The 23,285-nt window shown below is 40.9% G+C and overlaps 1 protein-coding gene across 3 annotated transcripts in view; it reads right to left on the bottom strand.

The window, feature by feature from the left end:
* LOC130361504 (glypican-5-like) overlaps positions 1–23,285 on the bottom strand; it is a 352,385-nt gene that overhangs the window by 35,087 nt on the left and 294,013 nt on the right. For all 3 annotated transcript variants that reach the window (XM_056564557.1, XM_056564555.1, XM_056564556.1), the window contains one exon: positions 13,246–13,390. In XM_056564557.1, the coding sequence (XP_056420532.1) occupies positions 13,246–13,390 (145 nt within the window). The remainder of the gene's footprint in view (positions 1–13,245; positions 13,391–23,285) is intronic.

Below are 23,285 nucleotides of genomic sequence, written 5' to 3'. Positions count from 1 at the left end.
AAGGAAATCATTTTAACCAGATATTTATGACCCTAAAACTTATGAAATTGTTGATTAGGAGGTCATTCAAAATATGGTGGACCAGTCAGAGTCTAGGTCAGTACAGACCGCAGTTAAATCCACTATGTCGTCCATGCAAGATGCCATAGCAAAATCTGTAGCACGTGCAGTGATGCAGTCAGTACCTCAGGGATCTCCACACATTGTTCCCCATTCACCTTCAGATCATTTCCGGTCCGTGGATGACTCTACCACAAGTATGGCCGCAGGCCTCAAAAAAGGGGGAAAAGTCTAAAAAACAAACATTTTGTATCTACCAGTCCTTCTGCCACTGACCCTAGAAAACCAACTAAAATAAGAAAGGACCAGGATATTACTGCTGCTTTCCCAGAAAGCGACTTTACTGACGTTTTATTACAACATCCCGGACCCTCAGCTCGAGAGGAGGCACATAAAAAACGGGCAATCAAGGCATTCAATAGAATGAAACCTGACTCCTGAAATTTTTCCCCTAACCAATCCTCTAATGGTCTCCTCTGATATACAGGAAGAAGGAGATGATGATTTTCTGACTTCAGATAAATCTACCCCCGTTATCCTAGATTCATTGGAGTTCCCGATATCTTCTTGACTTCAGCGATTGGAGACTGAATCCAACTATTTTCCAACATTTCAACAGTTTATGGGGTCCCTTTCACCTAGACCTTTTTGCAGTCCGGTTGAACCGCCAGGTTCCACAATTTTTCAGCTGGAGTCTGGATCCAGAAGCTTTGGGGTCAGACGCCCTGTTACAGACTTGGCCCTCAATCGGTCAATATGCCTTCATATTACACTAATTCATGCTACTCCATGCCAAAATACAGATATCCACTTTAGTCCTGATAACTCCCTGGTGGCCGACTCAATCGTGGTTTCCACAAATTTTGGAAATGACGATAGATTATCCATGGGTAATTCCAATTTCTCAAACCATCCTGACCGACCCTCGGGGCAATCCTCACCCCTTAGTTTTGTCAGGGAATCTATCTCTAGTAGCTTGGTCCATTTCCGGCATACAATCCCTGAATCAGACATTTTACAATCAGCTAGAGAATTACTTTCAGATGCATTGGCTCCAGGCACCAAAACAGCTTACATATCAGCCTGGAAAATTTGGTCATTGGTGCACTCAACGGAATTTGGATCCCGTACATGCATCTGTGACCAAAATTGTAAACTTCCTTTCAGCTTCATACGATTCGGGTAAAGCATACCGAACCATCAATGTATACAGATCAGCAATATCTTTCTACCATGCTCCCATTCAAGCTATGTCAGTTGTCAAACACCTTTTAATTTGTAAATTATTAAAAGGTATCAAATTTAGGAGACCCCCTCTACCTAAATATCAATCTTCCTGTGATATAAGTATTGTCTTAAAGGAGTAGTCCAGTGGTGACTCAGTGGTTTACAACTTATCACCTATCTTAAGGATAGGGGATAAGTTGCAGATCACGGGGGGTCAGACCCCTGGGGCTCCCCGCGATCTCATGTACGGAGCCCCGACAGCCCGCGGGAAGGGGGCGTGTCGACCTCCGCACGAAGCGGCGGCCGACACGCCCCCTCAATACAACTCTATGGCAGAGCCGAAGTGCTGCCTTCGGCAATCTCCGGCTCTGCCATTGAGATGTATTGAGGGGGCGTGTCGGCCGCCGCCTCGTGCGGGGGTCGACACCCGCTATCTCGGCGGAGAGCCGGGGCCCCGTACAGAGAGATCGCAGGGGGCCCCAGCAGTCGGACCCCCCGCGATCTCAAACTTATCCCCTATCCTTAGGATAGGGGATAAGTTTTTCACCACTGGACTACCCCTTTAAGGTTGATTGAATCTTGGGGCAATAATGCATCTCTTCCCTTACGTTTATTATCTTTTAAACTAACGGTTTTGTTATGTCTAATTTCTTTTAAGAGTCTCAGACGTTAAAGCCTTAGACATATCAGAAAGACAATTTTCTCCCCAAGGTGTAATTTTTTATATAAACAGATGTACCAAAACAGGACTTCCAAAAATATTTTATCTAGCTTTTCCCCATCAGGAAGACCTCTGTGTAGTCAGATGCTTAAAAACTTTTATTTTAAGTGGGAGGGAGATTATTAGTGGTATTGTAGGTCTTCCATTTTCTAATAATTGCTCCCACAGTGGATTTCTTCACACCAAGCTGCTTGCCTATTGCAGATTCAGTCTTCCCAGCCTGATGCAGGTCTACAATTTTGTTTCTGGTGTCCTTCGACAGCTCTTTGGTCTTGGCCATAGTGGAGTTTGGAGTGTGACTGTTTGAGGTTGTAGACAGGTGTATTTTATACTGATAACAAGTTCAAACTTGGTACAAGAAGAGGACAGAGGAAACGCTTAAAGAAGAAGTTACAATTCTGTGAGAGCCAGAAATCTTGCTTGTTTGTAGGTGACCAAATACTTATTTTCCACCGAAATTTGTAAATAAATTCTTTAAAAATCATACAATGTGATTTCATGGATTTTTTTCTCATTAAGTCTCTCATAGTTGAGTTATACCTATGATAAAAATTACAGGCCTCTCATCTTTTTAAGTGGGAGAACTTGCACAATTGGTGGCTGACTAAATACTTTTTTCCCCCACTGTAGCTATGTTGCCTGTGACATAGAGATATCTAGATGAATCTAGATTATTTGGGATGGGGGAAAACATTATATACTTTTTATCAGCCTGAGTAACGCCACAGAGGCCTGAACATCTAAGCAACATGCTGGTTGGGGATAAAGGAGGTCCACAATTTTCCCTAGGACCACACTAATTCTATATTGCATTATTTAACTGTATTTATATATCTGAGCATGAGACCTGAGCATTTCAAGTCTAATATTTCAAAAATGCATTGTGTAACATAAAAGATTTACTATAACAGAATGGGGTGAGAATGGTTTATTACTGGCAGGGGCATCTATAATAAAAAAAAGTCTATCAGCGCCAGGTATGCCAAGGCGCTGATTTACAATTGGACCTTTTTCTGTAGATGCCCTTGGATTATGAGTGGCAAATGCATTCTGTAAAGAAATGGTCCTTGAGCAGCTGGTTGCGAGTTTTGCTTAACGACAGCGATCGGACGTCTCCTAGAGAGGATGACAGCAGCTAATGAAAGTGACAACAGCCTGAGGACCTCCTCCTTGTCGAAAGGCCTGCTGCTAAAGTGCTGGGAGAGCTTCTCTAGAGAGCTGGCTAATGAACGTTATCTTATTAAGCTCTCATCTATCACTGTAATGTTATCGATTCGGTGCCTGAGCTATTTATTGTTTCCACACCTGCGGTGATGGGACATCATTTTAATCCAGTCTCCTGCTCCATAGAACTTCACTCATCAAGACTCCATCAACTACTGCACGCTGGGCTCCTAAAAGAACATTTTCTTCTAAAATCCAAAACATGACCTGTGAATAGAAGTCCTTGGGTTGTATATGAGTTTTATGTCAAATTTTCATGTCAAATCGTTCAAAATCATTTTCTAAGCCGCTGCTTAGTTACAAAAGGTGAATTAGGATGACAACCAATATAGCTGTCACTGCGGCCCTCGCATGGGTTATCACTCATCTTTCCTGTCATTTTGAATGGGAAATATGGCCAAACTGAATTTTTAACAGTTAAAGGGGTACTCCCATGGAAAACTTTTTTTTTTTAAATCAACTGGTGCCAGATTTGTAAATTACTTCTATTAAAAAATCTTAATCCTTCCAGTACTTTTTAGGGGCTATATACTACAGAGGAAATGCTTTACTTTTTACATTTCTCTGATGTCATGACCACAGTGCTCTCTGCTGACCTCTGCTGTCCATTTTAGGAACTGTCCAGAGAAAGAGAAAATGCCCATAGCAAACATATGTTGCTCTGGACAGTTCCTAAAATGGACAGCAGAGGTCAGCAGAATGCACTGTGGTCATGACATCAGAGAAATCTAAAAAGTAAAACATTTCCTCTGTAGTATTTAACCCCTAAAAAGTACTGGAAGGATTAAGATTTTTTAATAGAAGTAATTTATAAATCTATGTATTTACCAGTCCTCAAGAACACTAGGGATGTGTAGAATAAAGAGGAAAGAAAATAGTGGATCTAATAAGGATTTATTAATATATGTATATAAGTAAGTAAATGCAAATAAATCACCAATCACTCTGCAGGGCCCTTGCAGGAATGAATTGGTAATAATCAATTAATATATAAATAAAAATGCAAATGAAAATTCAGATAAAAATGCAGATAAAAATAATATAGCAGAAATGCACCAATGTCCACTACGGTGGTTAGCAATGTGTCTCTTTTGGTTAGTAGTCACTCTTGGTCACAGTTAAGTCCAAGGATATCCAATTAAAAGAGTCACAGTTCAGTAATCAACTCCTATGATACTGTAGCCAAATATAGCAATAGTGGCGATAATAGCAACAGTTGTAGCAATTATGGCAGTAGTTTGTAGAGTATCGGTGCACAGCACCACTCACCCTTCTTCTCGACTGTTAGCGATCCCGGCAAGCAATGATGTTCACAGGTAGCGATTTTGGCAGACCGCGATGTCCTGTAGGTGATAAGAGCTGTTTGTATTGCCGGTCTGGATCGTAGCCTAGGTGAGTGGTTCTCCGGTAGGCTGTAAGTATCCTGGGCTGGCACGGGGAGGCGTCCGGCCTAGGGAGAACGTGTCCAGGAACTCTGCCGTCCGGGGCTGTGAATGGAGATCTGGGAGCAGCTGCGTGTCTGAATGGTGCGCTAGCTGCGCGCTTGTTGCAGTGGTCCCAGTTCTGTGAGCATCCAGCAGTTGCTAGCCAAAATGTGTGGATATAGTCTCTTTAGAAGTGGTATAAGGTGCTTTTGCAAGTCAGACGCGTTTCAAGGCCTGCGGGCCTTTTCTTCAGTGACAGTAAGGTACCTTACTTTCACAGCCCCGGACGGCAGAGTTCCTGGACACGTTCTCCCTAGGCCGGACGCCTCCCCGTGCCAGCCCAGGATACTTACAGCCTACCGGAGAACCACTCACCTAGGCTACGATCCAGACCGGCAATACAAACAGCTCTTATCACCTACAGGACATCGCGGTCTGCCAAAATCGCTACCTGTGAACATCATTGCTTGCCGGGATCGCTAACAGTCGAGAAGAAGGGTGAGTGGTGCTGTGCACCGATACTCTACAAACTACTGCCATAATTGCTACAACTGTTGCTATTATCGCCACTATTGCTATATTTGGCTACAGTATCATAGGAGTTGATTACTGAACTGTGACTCTTTTAATTGGATATCCTTGGACTTAACTGTGACCAAGAGTGACTACTTACCAAAAGAGACACGTTGCTAACCACCGTAGTGGACATTGGTGCATTTCTGCTATATTATTTTTATCTGCATTTTCATTTGCATTTTTATTTATATATTAATTGATTATTACGAATTCATTCCTGCAAGGGCCCTGCAGAGTGATTGGTGATTTATTTGCATTTACTTACTTATATACATATATTAATAAATCCTTATTAGATCCACTATTTTCTTTCCTCTTTATTCTACACACCCTTAGTGTTCTTGAGGACTGGTATATACATATATTTTCCCATTTTTTGACTAGGCCTGATTGGGTGAAGGCATCACCTTTAACCTCGAACACTCTCCTTACCTTTATCTTTAAGTGAGCTACACATCCTATTGTTCATAATTTATAAATCTGTTTAACTTTCTGGCACTAGTTGATTTAAAAAAAAAAAAAAAAAGTTTTCCATGGGAGTACCCCTTTAAAAAATATGCACTTTTCTAAATAAGTGCAAAACACAGTACTGGGTTATTTCTAAATATATATCTTTATTGTGAAAGCTTTGCTTTTCTGATTAAGAATTTAAAGGGTAATTCCGGTACTGAACTTCTTTTTCTCTATAAGGATACGTGTTTGATCGTGGGGGTTCAGACTGCTGGGGCCCCCATGATCTCCAGCCTGGCAACTTGGCATTCCTCAGGCATGAATCGGAGCAGTGGTCACTCTGTGCATGAGGAGAGCCAGAGCGCCGGGCAGGAGGGTCCCAACGACACACCACCTACATGCATCTCTAGTAAGAGCCAGATATATACAAGCTTTGTATCCCCGGCTCTCCCATTGAGATGCATGGAGGGAGCGTGACGACTACCGCTCCGTGCATCAAAAGAGCCGGGGGCGCCGGGCAGGAGATTGTGGGGATCCCCAGCAGTCAGCCACTGGCTGTCCGAGCATGCTGGGAGTTGTAGTTTTGCAAAAAATCAAGGCACACTGGTTGGGAAACACTGATTTAGGCAGTGTAAGCTTAGACTAGATAGTCTAGAAATATTTCAGATTTGGAAGTTTTGAACCATTCCTGCTTTTGGCTAAAAATACTGACTGAAATACTATACATAAACCCAGCTTAAAGTTGAAAACATCTTATTGAAATACAAAAATATTCTATGTGTTTAGGAGTTTTTTAGATTTCACTTAATAAATTTGAGAATTTTCCCAGTAGGAAATTTTTAAAACATGACCTGTTAGCGTTTCGTAAAACAAGTTTGGAAAACACTGGTTTACTACTTTTTTTTTTTAAACAATTTTAAATATGTACATAGTTACAAAACAAGAGATGCATCCTCTCTATACTTTTTACCATGCAAAACATAATACAAAATACCACTGCCATTGCATGGTAGAAAATGAGTTTATCAAATTCTCTTTACCCATTTAGTGTACCCACCCAACCTACCCTATCCACAACTCTAGAATAGAGAGACTGCAGAATTATTTTGTGAAGGTCCCTATAAGGCCATGTTCATGCGGTAGGAAAATGTGCGGAATGTCCGCCTAAAAGAATGCACACACTTGAATAAACTGAAGGGCACTAGGACAGATCAGAAATGCCCCATCTCATAATAAACAATGCATTTCTGAGCCAAACCCGCAAAAAGAGTAGACAAGTCTATTCTTACTACGGTCGCCAGAATGGGGATTTCCAGCAAAATTCCACCGTGTAAACAGTGCAGCAGCATCAATGGACTCAGTGGAACAGATATTCTGTGACGGGTGTGAACATACCCATACTGTCCATTTCTTGACTCACATTTCAGTCTTTAGACTTGTCAAAGGAGATATCAAAATGGCCTATCCAAACATTCCAAATCTTTTTAAGGTAACTAAGATTTTTTTTTTGTATACACCATACTAAAGTCTAATCATTGATAGAACTCTATCACAAACATCCTGAATAGAAGCAATAGATTTCCTAACCTGACAAATAGTTTACTGTAGCGCTAAAAAATAGTACTTTGTAATGCCATTCCTCACCATTTGCATTGCAGTTCCTCACCTCTGCTTGCTCTCAGAAAATAGAAACATTCTGAAAACTGTACTTACTTAATGCGGCTTTCAAAGATGAAGTTTGTGACTATGTATTAGAGCAGTAAAGTGCAATCATCTAGTCTAGTCTTATACAATCATCTAGTCTAGTCTTATACAATCATCTGATCTAGTCTTATACAATCATCTAATCTAGTTTTATACAATCATCTAGTCTAGTCTTATACAATCATCTAATCTAGTCTTATACAATCATCTAGTCTTATACAATCATCTAATCTAGTCTTATACAATCATCTAGTCTAGTCTTATACAATCATCTAGTCTAGTCTTATACAATCATCTAATCTAGTCTTATACAATCATCTAATCTGGTTTTATACAATCATCTAGTCTAGTCTTATACAATCATCTAATCCAGTCTTATACAATCATCTAGTCTAGTCTTATACAATCATGTAATCTAGTCTTATACAATCATCTAGTCTAGTCTTATACAATCATCTAATCTAGTCTTATACAATCATCTAGTCTAGTCTTATACAATCATCTAATCTAGTCTTATACAATCATCTAATCTGGTCTTATACAATCATCTAGTCTAGTCTTATACAATCATCTAATCTAGTCTTATACAATCATCTAGTCTAGTCTTATACAATCATCTAATCTAGTCTTATACAATCATCTAGTCTAGTCTTATACAATCATCTAGTCTAGTCTTATACAATCATCTAGTCTAGTCTTATACAATCATCTAGTCTAGTCTTATACAATCATGTAATCTAGTCTTATACAATCATCTAGTCTAGTCTTATACAATCATCTAATCTAGTCTTATACAATCATCTAGTCTAGTTTTATACAATCATCTAGTCTAGTCTTATACAATCATCTAATCTAGTCTTATACAATCATCTAGTCTAGTCTTATACAATCATCTAATCTAGTCTTATACAATCATCTAGTCTAGTCTTATACAATCATCTAGTCTAGTCTTATACAATCATCTAATCTAGTCTTATACAATCATCTAATCTGGTTTTATACAATCATCTAGTCTAGTCTTATACAATCATCTAATCCAGTCTTATACAATCATCTAGTCTAGTCTTATACAATCATGTAATCTAGTCTTATACAATCATCTAGTCTAGTCTTATACAATCATCTAATCTAGTCTTATACAATCATCTAGCCTAGTCTTATACAATCATCTAATCTAGTCTTATACAATCATCTAATCTGGTCTTATACAATCATCTAGTCTAGTCTTATACAATCATCTAATCTAGTCTTATACAATCATCTAGTCTAGTCTTATACAATCATCTAATCTAGTCTTATACAATCATCTAGTCTAGTCTTATACAATCATCTAGTCTAGTCTTATACAATCATCTAGTCTAGTCTTATACAATCATCTAGTCTAGTCTTATACAATCATCTAGTCTAGTCTTATACAATCATCTAGTCTAGTCTTATACAATCATCTAGTCTAGTCTTATACAATCATCTAGTCTAGTCTTATACAATCATCTAGTCTAGTCTTATACAATCATCTAGTCTAGTCTTATATAATCATCTTGTCTAGTACTTATGTATTGATACTGTAGCATTGGTGGATTGTGCTACAGAAATTTTGTGAAATATCTTGCCAAATTCTGATTTCTAAGCAAACAGTGTATTTTACATTGCCTGTGTATTATAAGAGTTGACTAGGGTTTCTGTATGGTTAGGAAACAGGGTATAGGGAACATGCAGCCTTGTGCACAATGCTGCTGTTAGGAAGCAGCAGGGGCTAGCAAAGGAGGTATCAGCTCTGTTAAGTAGAAGCGCAATGGTTTATATGTGATTGTGTGACTGTTTGTGGGATAATGCTTGGATAAAACAGGCGGGGTTCACATCTGAACTGTAAGTAATTCTGATGCATGCTGAGCGAAGCTGTGCTGTTCTGGACTAAGGAAGCCTAAAGAGAAGTGTGCCTGAGAAAATGCCTGCCGGAGCAGCAAAAGTGATGGCAAGCAAGGTGTGGTGCTGGGCCCTGGGCATAAGATCTGCAGAGACAACTACACATGTATCTAGGGGACTCTGGTGCAGGGGCAATTGTGAGATGACAGTGTGTATTGCCTAGAGGTGTGTTCCTATTCTAAAAGTAAGAGCAAGTAGTGGAGAGAGACAACCACAGGCAGCGAAAATAAATATGTATGTTTAGGAGTCCGTGTATGGAGAGCCCTGGTCGCAAGAGTTAATATACTGTGGGTGTATAGGGAGCCTCTAAAAACAGAGGTCTTAAGGGTATGTTCACACTGAGAAAATTAAGATAGGAATTTTCTCACTGAATTTCCTCAGTGAATCTGCTCCATTAAAGTCTGTGGTTATTTTGTGTGCCATTTGCCGCTGAAATGAAGCTGCAAAAACAAAGTCCCATTTATTTATGAGACTTAACTTGTGGATTCCACAGAAAGAATTAACCTGTTCATTCTTTTGGAAGACTGAGATCTACAGCAAATTCCACAATGTGAACAGGTTAAAGATGCACAAATGCAGAGAGACTATACAGACTATACAGAGTGCAGAGAGACTATAGAGTAGCTTGTGAACGCCCTGTGGTTCTGGGTCACAATGGCTCAGTTTCTAAAACTTTTTTTGTTTGTTTTACGCCATCATGTTGGTCCATGTGCTATTCTGTGACAGAATTCATGTATTCCCTATAATGGCAGAATCAATAGCAAAACTACCCAACCAGAGTCATGTGCCCCAGATGGTGACTAAAGTAGTCCCAAATACTTCTACTATTTTTCTACAAAAATTGATAAAAATGTTGATCTTGATTTTTTATTTAGCAACCATTAAGACCAATGTGTTTTCAAGGTTGTTAGACTAAGCAGCCAAGGAGCTCAAGAATGATTTAACCAGTAGTATCCGAGTTACAACTACACAGCATGTAACTGGTATGTCCTGTATCATATACATATAGGTTTTCTTAGTTGTTGTACGCACAAAAACTTACTCTTGGTTATGTCCCTGTGGAATAGGATTAGAGTGTTCAGAGGGAATTCTAAGCTTTTTTCTTAAATTAAGGAGTTTGATTAGAAAATGTGTAAAAATTCTAACAAAGCCAAATTGTGGGCCAGGGAGCGTGACTTGACAACCATGTCAAATAGATCGGAGCTATTTTTTTTTTTTTTTTTTGAAGAAAGCAAGGGTCTTCTGCCAAAATGAGGGGTCCTGTGGTTATACAAAAGAACAATGGCAAAGAAACAAGAGCGCCTTGTCCATGGATCATAGAAATGAATGAACAAGAGCGCAGCTCTGGAGCAAACAAAGGAATCATTCACAATTCCCTCCCAGTGTACACACATCCTTTACTGTGTTTGTGGACTGGACACCCAGGCTCAGCAAACCCGCCAGCTTGCTCTCCACATTTCCTCCTTTATGGCGTAAGTCTTGAAGCAAAATTTTCAAGCGCTGTATATGAACGTCAACGTTAGATCTAGATATTGTAAATCATTTCCTCGATCCCCGGGGCACAGAATTAAAGTCACGCTATAACCAAAAACGTTGTGCTGCAGTCACTGCATTTTCATTTTCTTATTTAAAGGAAGCATCACAAGCCTATTCAGCTAGGCCTTCATTCATAGTTCTCATTCCATAAAAATTACATGAAAGAGTCTGAAACAAAATGAAATGTCTGTTCCCTCTATAAGGCACCTACCATTAATGTGCCCTTGTATGTGCCGGTCCAAAATATTGAACATTATCGCTCATGCATGTTGGTGTATTAAGACTTTCTTGTAGCTGGTTTAAGGTCGTAGCAGGAATGGTTGTCAGGGATAACTTTATTTACACAAGGTACCTGTCATATGTGGATACCAGGTGCAATGCTCCCTACACTCTCTTAGTGCACAGGCCGTCAGGGAAGTAGACTGGCATCACGCAGGCAAAAAGATACAAAATCGGCAGATAAGGGGTTAACCAGGGACAAGCCAGTAGTCAACACCTAGAGGAGAGCACAGTACAGTATGAAATCAAAATTAGAGTCAGGACATGCAAGAGTAACGCTAGGAAAGTAGCGTAGTACAAAGTCAGAAGGAAAAGGTCACAATGAGAGGTCAGGTCCGGTCCGGTCACAGAAGCTCAGGCTATAGGAATGCCAGTAAGAGAACTATCCAAAATCATGGCCTAGGACTAAGACACAAAACATTTTGAATATGCCACCACTTGGAGTGCCAGTGCCACAGTTAAGACAGCTGCGTCACATCATGATGAACCTCCAATGTGGAGGGCCATCACCAAGGATAATGAGGAATACTGCCAAGAGCTAGGGAGAGAATTGAAGGCCGTGCTAAAGTCCGGCAAGGTAAGTTCATTTCAGTACAAATATTGTCCTACTGGCCAGCAGTCCAGTCCTCCAGGGAAAGGGCTCATTGACATGTCTTTAAAGGGAACCTTTCACATTGAACATGTAATCTGATCTTTAAGCACCTGTTATAAACCTAGATAAAATAATGTAAGAGATACATGTTTTCTGAAAAAAAGATACAGTATGCCTTGTGTATTATTGATCTACATATCTGCTCAGTTTCAGCTTAGGAGTCCAGTCGTTGGCCCAACCTAGTGACTCCCAGCCATGTCTATATGTATTCTCATACAGGGAAGACTGTCAATCACTGAGGGAGACCGCCCACTGGACTCCCAGAATGAGCAAAGATCAATAACACACAAGTTATACTTAATCTTCCTTCTTAAATACATAAGTGGTTCACTGACATGTCGGTTCACTTAACAAATGAATAAGTGATTTGTATGTACTTGGTAAATCTAAAGATTTGTTTTATTTCTTATTTGCCTGTATTTAGGATTTTCTGTCATTCCTGTGCTGTGCCGTTTAGAATAAAGAACTGACATTATCTTGAGGAAAACGCTAGTTTATCTTGTAATTGTATAAGGAAGATAGTGTTTCCCCGAAAATAGTACCTACCCCGAAAATAGGCCCTAGCTGGATTATCGGGGTGGGCTGCAATATAAGCCCTACCCCGAAAATAAGACCTAGACCAGTGGTCTCCAACTTGAGGACCTCCAGATGTTGCAAATGTTTGCAACATCTGGAGGTCCGCAGGTTGAAGACCACTGACCTAGACAATGCCCGGGCTGCAAATATTAAAAAACAAACTTTAACTTACCTTCATCCTCCATTCCCCTGTTGCTAAGGAGCCGGCCTCCCTGTCCTCCGCTGTTCTCGTTGCGGTCCTGGGGATGGGAACGTTACAGAGCTTTCAGCCTATCACTGGCCGCAGCGATGTCCCGCCTCGGCCGATGATAGGCTGAGCCCACTGTGATGTAAGAAGCAGGCCGGCTTCTTACAAGACAGTCGGCTCGACCTATTATCGGCCGAGGCAGGACATCGCTGCGGCAGGTGATAGGCTGAAGGCTCTGTGACGTCCCAACACCAGGAAGCAGCGAGAACAGCGGAGGGACCATGAGGCCAGTGCCTTAGCAATGGGGGAACGGCGGAGGACGAAGGTAAGTTAAAGTTTGTTTTTTAATATTTGCAGCCCGGGCACAGGAATAGATACAGCGCAGCGGCTGATAATTATTTGGCAGGGTGGGAGAGAAGCTGCGCTCGCGGGTGACAAATGATTAGTCCCCCGATGTGGGGTGCAGCGCTGGGCTGATAAACCGGCGGGGGGGGGGGGGGAGTTCGGGGGCAGAGTTGCGCCCATCACATGTTGATAATGGGGGGGGGGGGGGGTGTAAATACCGTGGAACTGCCATGTTGTTCAATGTGCCCTAGTGTGTTTTTTGTTTTTTGTGGCTAAAATGAATACAAGACCCAGTCCTATTTTCGGAGAAACACAGTAGTAGGCAATTGTAACAAGATAACGTAAGTATCAAGCTTAATACCTGGACCTAAGTTGTCACCAGATCCTTCACAACCATCTTCATCGTCACAGTCACCACTCGCTTCTTCGCCTTCTGATCTGCTATATCCTCCGCTACCTTCTGTTATGCGCCAACGATCTGCCTTGATCCTCTTTTCACTGCCCATCTAAAAAAAATAAAAATAAAGGTATCGCTGTTTGAACATTAAAGAGCTCAAAGGATTTATTAACAGTTATCATAATCACCTATCCCATAATCTTAGATACCAGAACTGCAACTTAAAATGTTTCTTTCTGGACCATTGTAACTTGAAACCAGACTCAACATACAATGCTACAGACAGTCCAGATCTGTGAGACATTTCACAACTGGAGGAACTGACCAATCAGAATGGGCATTTTACTGGTAAAACCCCTGTATTACTTAAGTGCATGCACTGACCGGTTGTCTGGTAGCGCCTCCTACAGTACAGGGAGGAACTACAAGTTCTGTACTACTCCTTACCAGTGCCAGGGTTAGCTGCTCCTTTGGACACCAAGTAAGTGTGCCTCCATTTGGGACACTGTGTGTACTGTATAGGTCCCTGAAGAAGCTCCTGTCCTCTACATAAACCATTGTTTCCCAACCAGGGTGCCTCCAGCTGTTGCAAAACTACAACTCCCAGCATTCCCGGACAGCCGTTGGCTGTCCGGGCATGCTGGGAGTTGTAGTTTTGCCACAGCTGGAGGCACCCTGGTTGGGAAACACTGACATAGACAATGATTTACAGCTTCCATTTGATCTTTCTTACTTTTATATCTAAGGACTTGTTTTATCTGTATTAGTTATCAACTTATTTTTCTTTAATCCTCACCTTTTCCTATTTTTGATGACATTTTGGTGGCTTCAGAACCAATTACCAGGTTTCCATAGAGTTATGGTCTCAACATACAATGGTTTCAACATACAATGGTCGTCCTGTAACCGATTAATATTGTAACTTGAGGGTCCACTGTACTATAGATTGTCTGTATATTTTCTCTATGCAGATTGTACAAAGCTACAGTATAGATGACACAGTATGGACATGACCTATGGTGCCAGACCAAGAGGTAGTGTTGCTCGCGAATATTCGCAATTCGAATATTATTCGCGAATATCGAATATTCTTTTTTTTTTTTTTTTTTTTTTTTTTTTTTTTTCTTCACAGTACACATCACAGTGATCACCCCTCTCTGCTTCCAGCTTGTGTGGTGTAAAGAAGGATGTAATACTACTGTGTGAGACTGGCGTGCGAAAATTCGCATATGCAAAACTTAGCATATGCTAATTTTCGCATATGCGAATTTTCGCGCGTGCTAACTTTGTATATACTAATTTTCATATATGTTAATTTTCGCATACGCGAATTTCCGCATATGCGAAAATAAAACGAGAATATAACGAATATGCGAATATTCGCGAATATATGACGAATATTCGTCCATATATTCGCGAATATTCGCGAATTCGAATATGGCCTATGCCGCTCAACACTACCAAGAGGTCACTATTTAGTGAGCAAGTAGCAGTAATGAGCAGCAAGGGTCAGCAACCCAACTATTTTGCTATTATTATATTTAGCAAAAACTTTCTTTTAATGGATCTGCTTGGATCCTGGGGAAAAGCTGGTTTTAGATATCCACAATACATCTACATTTTTGTGTCCATGGTACGGATGCAATAAACATATAAAGGGGTACTCCGGTGAAAATTTTTTATTTTATTTTTTAAATCAACTGGTGTCAGAAAGTTAAACAGATTTGTAAATTACTTCTATTAAAAAAATCTTAATCCTTCCTGTACTTATTAGCTGCTGAATACTACAGCGGAAATTCTTTTCTTTTTGAAACACAGAACTGTCTGCTGATATCATGACCACAGTGCTCTCTGCTGACATCTCTGTCCATTTTAGGAACTGTCCAGAACAGCATATGTTTGCTATGGGGATTTATTTTTACTCTGGACAGTTCCTAAAATGGACAGAGACGTCAGCAGAGAGCACTGTGCTCATGATGTCAGCAGAGAGCTCTGTGTTTGAAACAGAAAATAATTTCCACTGTAGTATACAGCGAGCGGCTAATAAGTACAGGAAGGATTAAGATTTTTTAATAGAAGTAATTTACAAATCTGTTTAACTTTCTGGCACCAGTTGATTTAAAAAAAAGAAAAAAAGTTTTTCACCGGAGTACCCCTTTAAGCTTTCATATAGGTAAAGGCCAGTGGTTACCAAGGGCAGGGACCTATATAAATATAACATGGCATAGTAGAATATGGAACAGCTTGAATAAAGACAGCCACATAGAAGCATATATATTTTAGATGAGTAAACTAGCAGGGTGTATACAGGTGTATTGCTGGAGTTTAAAGGGGTCCACTGAAAAACTTTTTTTTTCTAAATCAGCTGGTGCCAGAAAGTTAAACAGATCTGCAAATTACTTCTGTTTAAAAATCTTAATCCTTCCAGTACTTATCAGCTGTTATATGTTCCACAGGAAGTTCTTTTCTTTTTGAATTTCCTTTCTGTCAGACCACAGTGCTCTCTGGTGACACCTCTGTCCATTTTAAGAACTAAAATGGAGAAAATAGGGGACAAAAATGGAGGGCAGCGTCTCGTGTAATTGTGTGTGGTAAATCGGGTTCCCAATGGCCCTGGGTTGGTAATGTGCTCACCTTAGGTGAACCTTGGGCTCAGCCATATGACTCCGCCGTGTTGGGGTACAGATGTGCGAACAGGAGCTGCAGCCTGCAGGTGTAGGGCCGATGTCCTCAGAAGGGTCGGCAGTTCATGAAGAGAATTCAGGCAGGAAAAAAACCTTTGCGGTGGCGCTGCTCGTTCAGGTCAAATTCCCAAGTATCAAGTTTATTGACACAAAAACCCTTAGAACAGGGTATGACAAGGTCTCGTACTCTCTCATACCCTGTCCGAAGTGTTTTTGTGTGAATAAACTGGATTCTTTTCACCTCTGGACTCCTTGTGAATTTGACCTGAATGAGCAGAGTTTTTTTCATGCCTGAATTCTCTTAATTTTAGGAATTCTTCAGAGTAGAAACAAATCACCATAGCAAACTTCTCCTGCTCTGGACAGTTCCTTAAATGGACAGAGGTGTCAGTAGAGAGCACTGTGGTCAGACAGAAAGGAAATTTAAAAAGAAAAGAACTTCCTGTGGAGCATACCTCAGCTGATAAGTACTGGAAGGATTAAGATTTTTTTTGATAGAAATAATTTACAAATCTGTTTAACTTTCTGGCACCAGTTTATTAAAAAAAATATATATGTTCCAGTGGAGAACCCCTTTCACAAAACTATCAAATCTTTTTGTTTTTATTTGAGAATTGCAGTGTGGCTCAGGCCTCAGGATCTGCCACCCCAATGTTCTAGTGAACTTACAGATGTAGCAGAGTTAACAGTCAGGGTCACAGTAGGGCTGGGCGGTATACTGGTTCATACCGAATACCGGAATTTTTGTGCTGCACGATATGAATTTTTCCCCATACCGCAATACCGGTTTGGCCCCTCCCCCTCGGGAATGAATTATCAGCCCAGCGCTGCGCTATCCCCACATCGGGGAACTAATCATATGTGACCCGCGAGCGCTGTTCTGCTCCCCCCCCACCAAATCATGTGACCCGCCAGCACTGTTCTGCCCCCCCCCCCCCCAATTAACTATCAGCCCAGCGGGGTACTACTCACATATGTCACCCGCAAGCACTGCCCCCTCCTCTGTGTTGCGGCCGCCGGCGATGGAACTCTATACTGTACGCTAGTCGTCTCCAACCTGCGGACCTCCAGATGTTGCAAAACTACAACTCCCAGCCAAAGGCTGTCCGGGCATGCTGGGAGTTGTAGTTTTGCAACAGCTGGAGGTCCGCAGGTTTGAGACCACTGCTGTGCGCTGTATCCTTATGCCCGGGCTGCAAAAGATAAAGAAAATAAACTTTATCTTACCTACGTCAGCCTCACGCTGGGGACGGGTCTGTCTGTCCCAGGCCAGTGATAGGCTGAGCCCATTGTCATGTAAGAAGCCGGCCAGAGCTCCTTACATGACAATGGGCTCAGCCAATCAATGGCCGGGGAGGGACATCTCAGACGTTCCCGTCCCCAGCGTAAGGCCGATCTAGGTAAGTTAAAGTTTATCTTCTTTATCTTTTGCAGCCCGGGCATAGGGATACAGCGTACAGCAGTGGTCTCAAACCTGCGGACCTCCAGCTGTTGCAAAACTACAACTCCCAGCATGCTGGGAGTTGCAGTTTTGCAACATCTAGAGGTCCGCAGGTTGAAGACCACTGGCGTACAGTATAGAGTTCCATCGCCGGCGGCCCCCAACAAAGAGGAGGAGGGCAGTGCTTGCGGGTGACATATGTGAGTAGTACCCCGCTGGGCTGATAATTAATTGGGGGGGAGCAGAACAGCGCTGGCGGGTCAAATGTTTTTCGGGGGGGGAGCAGAACAGTGCTCACAGGTCACATGATTTGGGGGGGGTGAAAGAAATACAGTTATATACCGTGGAACCGCCATAAGTTACAAAAACACTGTGATACACATATTTGGTCATACCGCCCAGCTATAGGTCACAGCATGTTAAGTAGATGAGGAGTTATCAGTCAGAGTTATAGATATCTAGACGCAACAACCCACCAATATTTATTACTCTTCTAACTCTGCATCGTACTTGTTGGGTTCTATAGTGATGTATGATTGGGTTAGTAGACCTGCAAGGCCAAGGTTCTGTTTGCACAGTGGTTGGAGATCATGCTTTGCCTTTTTGAGCACATATGGGAAAAGTATCCATAAGACCCCATCCACTTAATAAAGGTCAAAATTTCCTACTGGCCATGTATAGAAAAGTGCAGTAAATTGTGCTTTTCAATGCAGAAACATCCCACAAAAGTGTGCACTATGTATACTTCTGTTTTTTACATGAGACTCTATGGGTAACATATTACTTTGTACACCTATGCAGTGGCATACTTGGAGCCATTTACTATAAATTGTGAAATATTCCCTATGTATACCTACCTCAGAAGGCTGAAACCCACTACAAGCTTCATTTTTAATCTGTGTAATAACTGATCGAATACAAGGCATTCCTGGCTTTGTATCTCTCTACTTTATTTCTCTGTTTTTCAAGTCTGAAGGTGATACATTCCATTTACACCATTGTTATGAAATCACCTCTTGTGAATAGGAGAAATGTATCTATTGCTTTTATATGATTAAATTGTAGGTCTGGTCCATGCAGCCTAGACTTATGATTAACCTAGCATTAAATGTCCATTAAGGGTCGGTCTCATAGATGTGTGCAATACATTTCCCATCATATGACTAGCAATTTGGACACGACCAACACTGAGAAAGATTAGTCAGAGGTTAGAGCACACAGCACAAGGCAGAGAGCTGATTGTCAATGTAACAGTAGATTATTATGCTCAGACAATACCCAATACAACGTCTGTCCTATACTCAGATCCCACACAGAGGAAGTGAACGATGGCCATAGTCTCTTCCCATTAAAACTACAACCCCAGAAAGGCAGCATCATTACTGCGGTTCATGGTAATGACATATGTGTCACTGTATTAGTAAATGTTAGACCTGCTACAATCAAATGTGACCCGACAATAATGTGTTAACCTTTTATCTTTCTATAGAAATATGTTATATTTGTTCTTCTCGTTGAAATAAAGGTGGAAGCTGTTTGTAAGGAACAGATCATTATCAGTGTATGTTAAAGGGGTACTCCGGTGAAAACCTTTTTTCTTTTAAATCAACTGGTGGCAGAAAGTTAAACATATTTGTAAGTTACTTCTATTAAAAAATCTTAATCCTTCCAGTACTTATTAGCTGCTGAATGCTATAGAGAAAATTCCTTTCTTTTTGGAACACTGATGACATCACGAGCACAGTGCTCTCTGCTGACATCACTGTCCATTTTAGCAACCGTGCATAGCAGATGTATGCTAAGGGCAGCATGGTGGCTTAGTGGTTAGCACTGCTGCAATGCAGAGCTGGGGCCTTGGGTTTAAATCCCACTAAGGACAACAATAAATAAATAAAGACTTATTATTATTATAATAACATGAGCAGAGAGCACTGTGCTCGTGATGTCATCAGAGAGCATTCCAAAAAGAAAATAATTTCCTCTGTAGTATTCAGTAGGTAATAAGTACAGGAAGGATTAAGATTTTTTAATAGAAGTAATTTACATATCTGTTTAACTTTCTGGAGCCAGTTGATTTAAAAGAAAAAAGGTTTTCACCGGAGTACCCCTTTAAGGAACATTGGCAATACCTCAAAAAGTAAACCCATAGTGCTTTCCTCCACTACATGTTACATGTTGCATTGAGGTAGGTTGTATTCTCCAGACATTTCAGAAGCTCCCAATACCCATCTACTGCTTTTTGACAGAGCTGTTGCTATATCTAGAATCTTTCACTTGACAATATTATCATTTACAATTGATCAAGATGGATCTTACATTTTAGGAAAAATCCATACCACTTCCATTTTTTTGTCTATGGAGATAGCATGCATGTGTGCTTTATTTATCAACCTGTTTATAAAGGCTTAAAGGGGTTATCCAACACAAGGTGACTTTAGTAATTAATAGTCATACAGTGATGGACATGCTTACCAAGAATATGTGCTTATGTGTGTGGTAAATAGCCATGTCCTGTGTCCCCTATTCATGCTGCTGGTTTGTTTTTTTGGAACTGGCTACTTCTGGTTTCTGTGGTCAACCTCAGACTACAATCCCCATGATCCTTTGTTTAAAGATAGGAGGTGACTTATTTCCCTCCTGCACATCGGTCACCACACCTATTTTAGTACAGCTATGCTGCCTTTGATCACATGACTTGCCCGACATCACCTGACACACATGCTGGATCTACAAGATGACAAATGTGTGCTGGTTACATCGTCAGGGGGCTGGCTTCACACACAGAAGAATCAGCAAAACCCCCTTTCAGCACCTGACTTGTGATGTATTGACTTGGGCCGCACAGCAAGCTGGGAAACACATTTTGTAGGCTGTGAAAAAATTACTTCCGGAGAAAAGAAAGATAAAGAAATTCGATACGAGCCACCAAACACAGATTAATGAAATATATATAACTAGAAAACATTTGCTGCCCCTGTCTTACATTCTAAGGACCAAAAATCCCAGAATACCCCTTTATATGCCTAAATTCAATAACTAGAAGGGATGTCCTTGTGATTTGGCTATATATAATGTATTATATTGTATTTCAAAAAGACTACCAACAGAACAGAGATTATTAGAAGAAGAGAAAAACATGGGAACAAGAAAAAAAAAATCTTAATAAAATAATACAAATGGAATCTCCCAGAATTCCTGCCCTTCTCCTCGTTCAAGCAAAAAAATCTATGGGGGACATCTATCAAAGCATTTAGTAGGTTTTTTTTTTTTGCTTAAAATTTTCGCAAAAAAGTTGCATGTGCGACTACTATATGTTTTGTACGACTTTTTGATTGCGCAGTGCCCTAAGCAAAAAAAAAGAAAAAAAAGAAACTTGCTTACAAAGCAGAAAGTGATTTTTGACTTGCAGTGGTCAGAGATTTATCAAGTGCAAAAGCCGCAATAAAGTCGCATAGCATGAAAAAACCTACTAAATTTACTCCAGCTCAGACCTGGAGCAGAAAAAGCCACCACTAAAGCAAATAAATATAAAAAAATAAAAATAACAAAAAAAAAAAAGGAATACATAAGCAAACATTAATAAATTCTGCTCTATCTGCACCCCTGTCCCCCCTCAGCCTCTTCTAGGGTTGCCAGTATTTTACCGGCACAGCTGGTATTTTGGCCACCCTGCCGGTATTTTTATATTAAAAATACCGGCAATGCAATGGTTGTTATTTATCCAACCAATCCTCCAACTCCCGGAATGTTGCACCATATGCTATACTAGAGTTTCTCAACCAGAGCGCCTCCAGCTGTTGCAAAACCACAACTCCCAGCATGCCCGGACAGCCGTTGGCTGGTAGTTATAGTTCTGCAACAGCTGAAGGCACCCCTGGTTGGGAAACACTTACCTATACTATATACTACTATATATTCCAACATTCTGGGAGTTGTAGTTTTCATTTGGGACAGCAGCTGAGCCACAGGCTGTATCAGGGCATGCTGGGAGTTGTAGTTTTCATTTGGGGCAGCAGCTGAGCCACAGGCTGTATCAGGGCATGCTGGGAGCTAGTAACTAACTACAACTTCGGAATTGAATTAAAAAGAAAACAATCAAAAAGTCACATCAAAACAAAAATGGAACTGTTAAAAACTACAGATCGGGGCGCAAAAAAAATGAACCCTCATACAGGCGCGTATAAGAAGAAATAATAAAGTTATAAGGGTCAGAATAATACAACGCCCCCCCCTGTGATGTTCCGCATATTAATTCCCCCCCCCCCATATATGTATCCTGTGCTGTTACGCATATATAATTAATTATGCAAATTAGGGCCAGTATTTTTTTTTTCTTGCAACAAAGGTGGCAACCCTAGCCTCTTCATATAAAGAAAACTGCTAAACATGTTAATCCATAGAGATACAGGGATGGTTAATGTCCTTGAACAGAGTCTCCAATTTCAGGAGTCTGCAAAGCAGGGCTGGAGAATTATTGCGCACGGGTTTCCTGCGGTGCTGGAGCGTCTCACAGCTCGGCTGATTAATGAAACGCTAATGCTGAGCTCCAGAGTCCTCTACATGTGTGTGAAGGATGGGACCTCCGCCATTTCCCCCACATGGCTGATGTTGCATCCTATAAACCTTCTCATCCTTTTTTGCTTTACTGTATTTACTCATTTTCTAAAGGCCTATAAAATAAATATATTAATCCAAAAGGTCACTTCACTTCTAATAGATTTAATCTGGTTGCCATCGACTCATGATAACTGTAGCATGAAGGCAGTTCTTATGGAAAGGCGCGTTTTGGTCTCAGTCCACCAGCTCTTGAAGGGCACCGTTCCGGCAAGCCATGTACGTCCTCCTCGTGCTCTATAACCTGTAACCTTCCCTATATGGCTCGCCAACACAAGGCCAAGTCAGCTGCTCAGCGCCAATACAACAATCACCTTTTCATCTGCAGGAGGAAGTACGGTTGTCTCGCTCCAATGAATGTTAATTCTCTACCGAGCACTTGGAATAATTATTTGTACCTCAATACCCAGTTACCAAGGATCATTTCACCACAAGATCAACGGCCCGAGATCTAACAAAGTGACAGCTCTACTCCAACATCCCATGTGAACAAAAGGAGGCGAGATGATGAGCTGACATTCTCTGGAAAGAAAATCCATTGAAAGCCTGGACCTTGTTGTCACGAGCATCCGTTCTCTCGCTCTTTGTGACAGTATTTATGGCAAGACGAGGCTGTCAGATCTTGCTCGCTGTTTGGATGTGTCTGGCTGCTTTTTGGCCTGTAAAACTGCTGAGGTTGAACTGGAGATTGCTGCTCCTGATATATGACTCCTGCAGTACCGTTTGTTACTTTAATTGCTCGATTACTATGCATTTTGCAGTTTAAAGGCAACTGATCCATACAAATTAAATAGAGTATACTTTTCATGCCAATTCTAAAGTTCGCTATAGCGAACCCGTAAGTTAAGCTCCTTAAATGATCAATTCAGAACGATAAACCAATCTTTTTCCAGGGAAGCTCCACTCATCTCATCATTTTATATTGACACCAATGATCCCAGGATGAAAAAAATGCAGAATGAAATTGTGAGAATACAGTTACCGTATTTTTCGCCCTATAGGTCGCACCGGCATATAAGACGCACCCAATTTTAAAGGCGCAAAATCTAGAAAAAAAAAGATTCTGCACCCAACAGTGATCTTCAACCTGCGGACCTCCAGATGTTGCAAAACTACAACTCCAAGCATGCTCGGACAGCCGTTGGCTGTCCGGGCATGCTGGAAGTTGTAGTTTTGCAAATTTTTTTTTTTTTTTTACCATGGATATATAAAACAAATAAACAAATGTATGATTGGGGTGGTGGAGGGAATGATCATTGAATGTG

Source organism: Hyla sarda, chromosome 3, assembly GCF_029499605.1.
Source record: "Hyla sarda isolate aHylSar1 chromosome 3, aHylSar1.hap1, whole genome shotgun sequence".
Classification (NCBI taxonomy): Eukaryota; Metazoa; Chordata; class Amphibia; order Anura; family Hylidae; genus Hyla; species Hyla sarda.
This window is presented reverse-complemented; position numbering and strand designations above follow the sequence as displayed.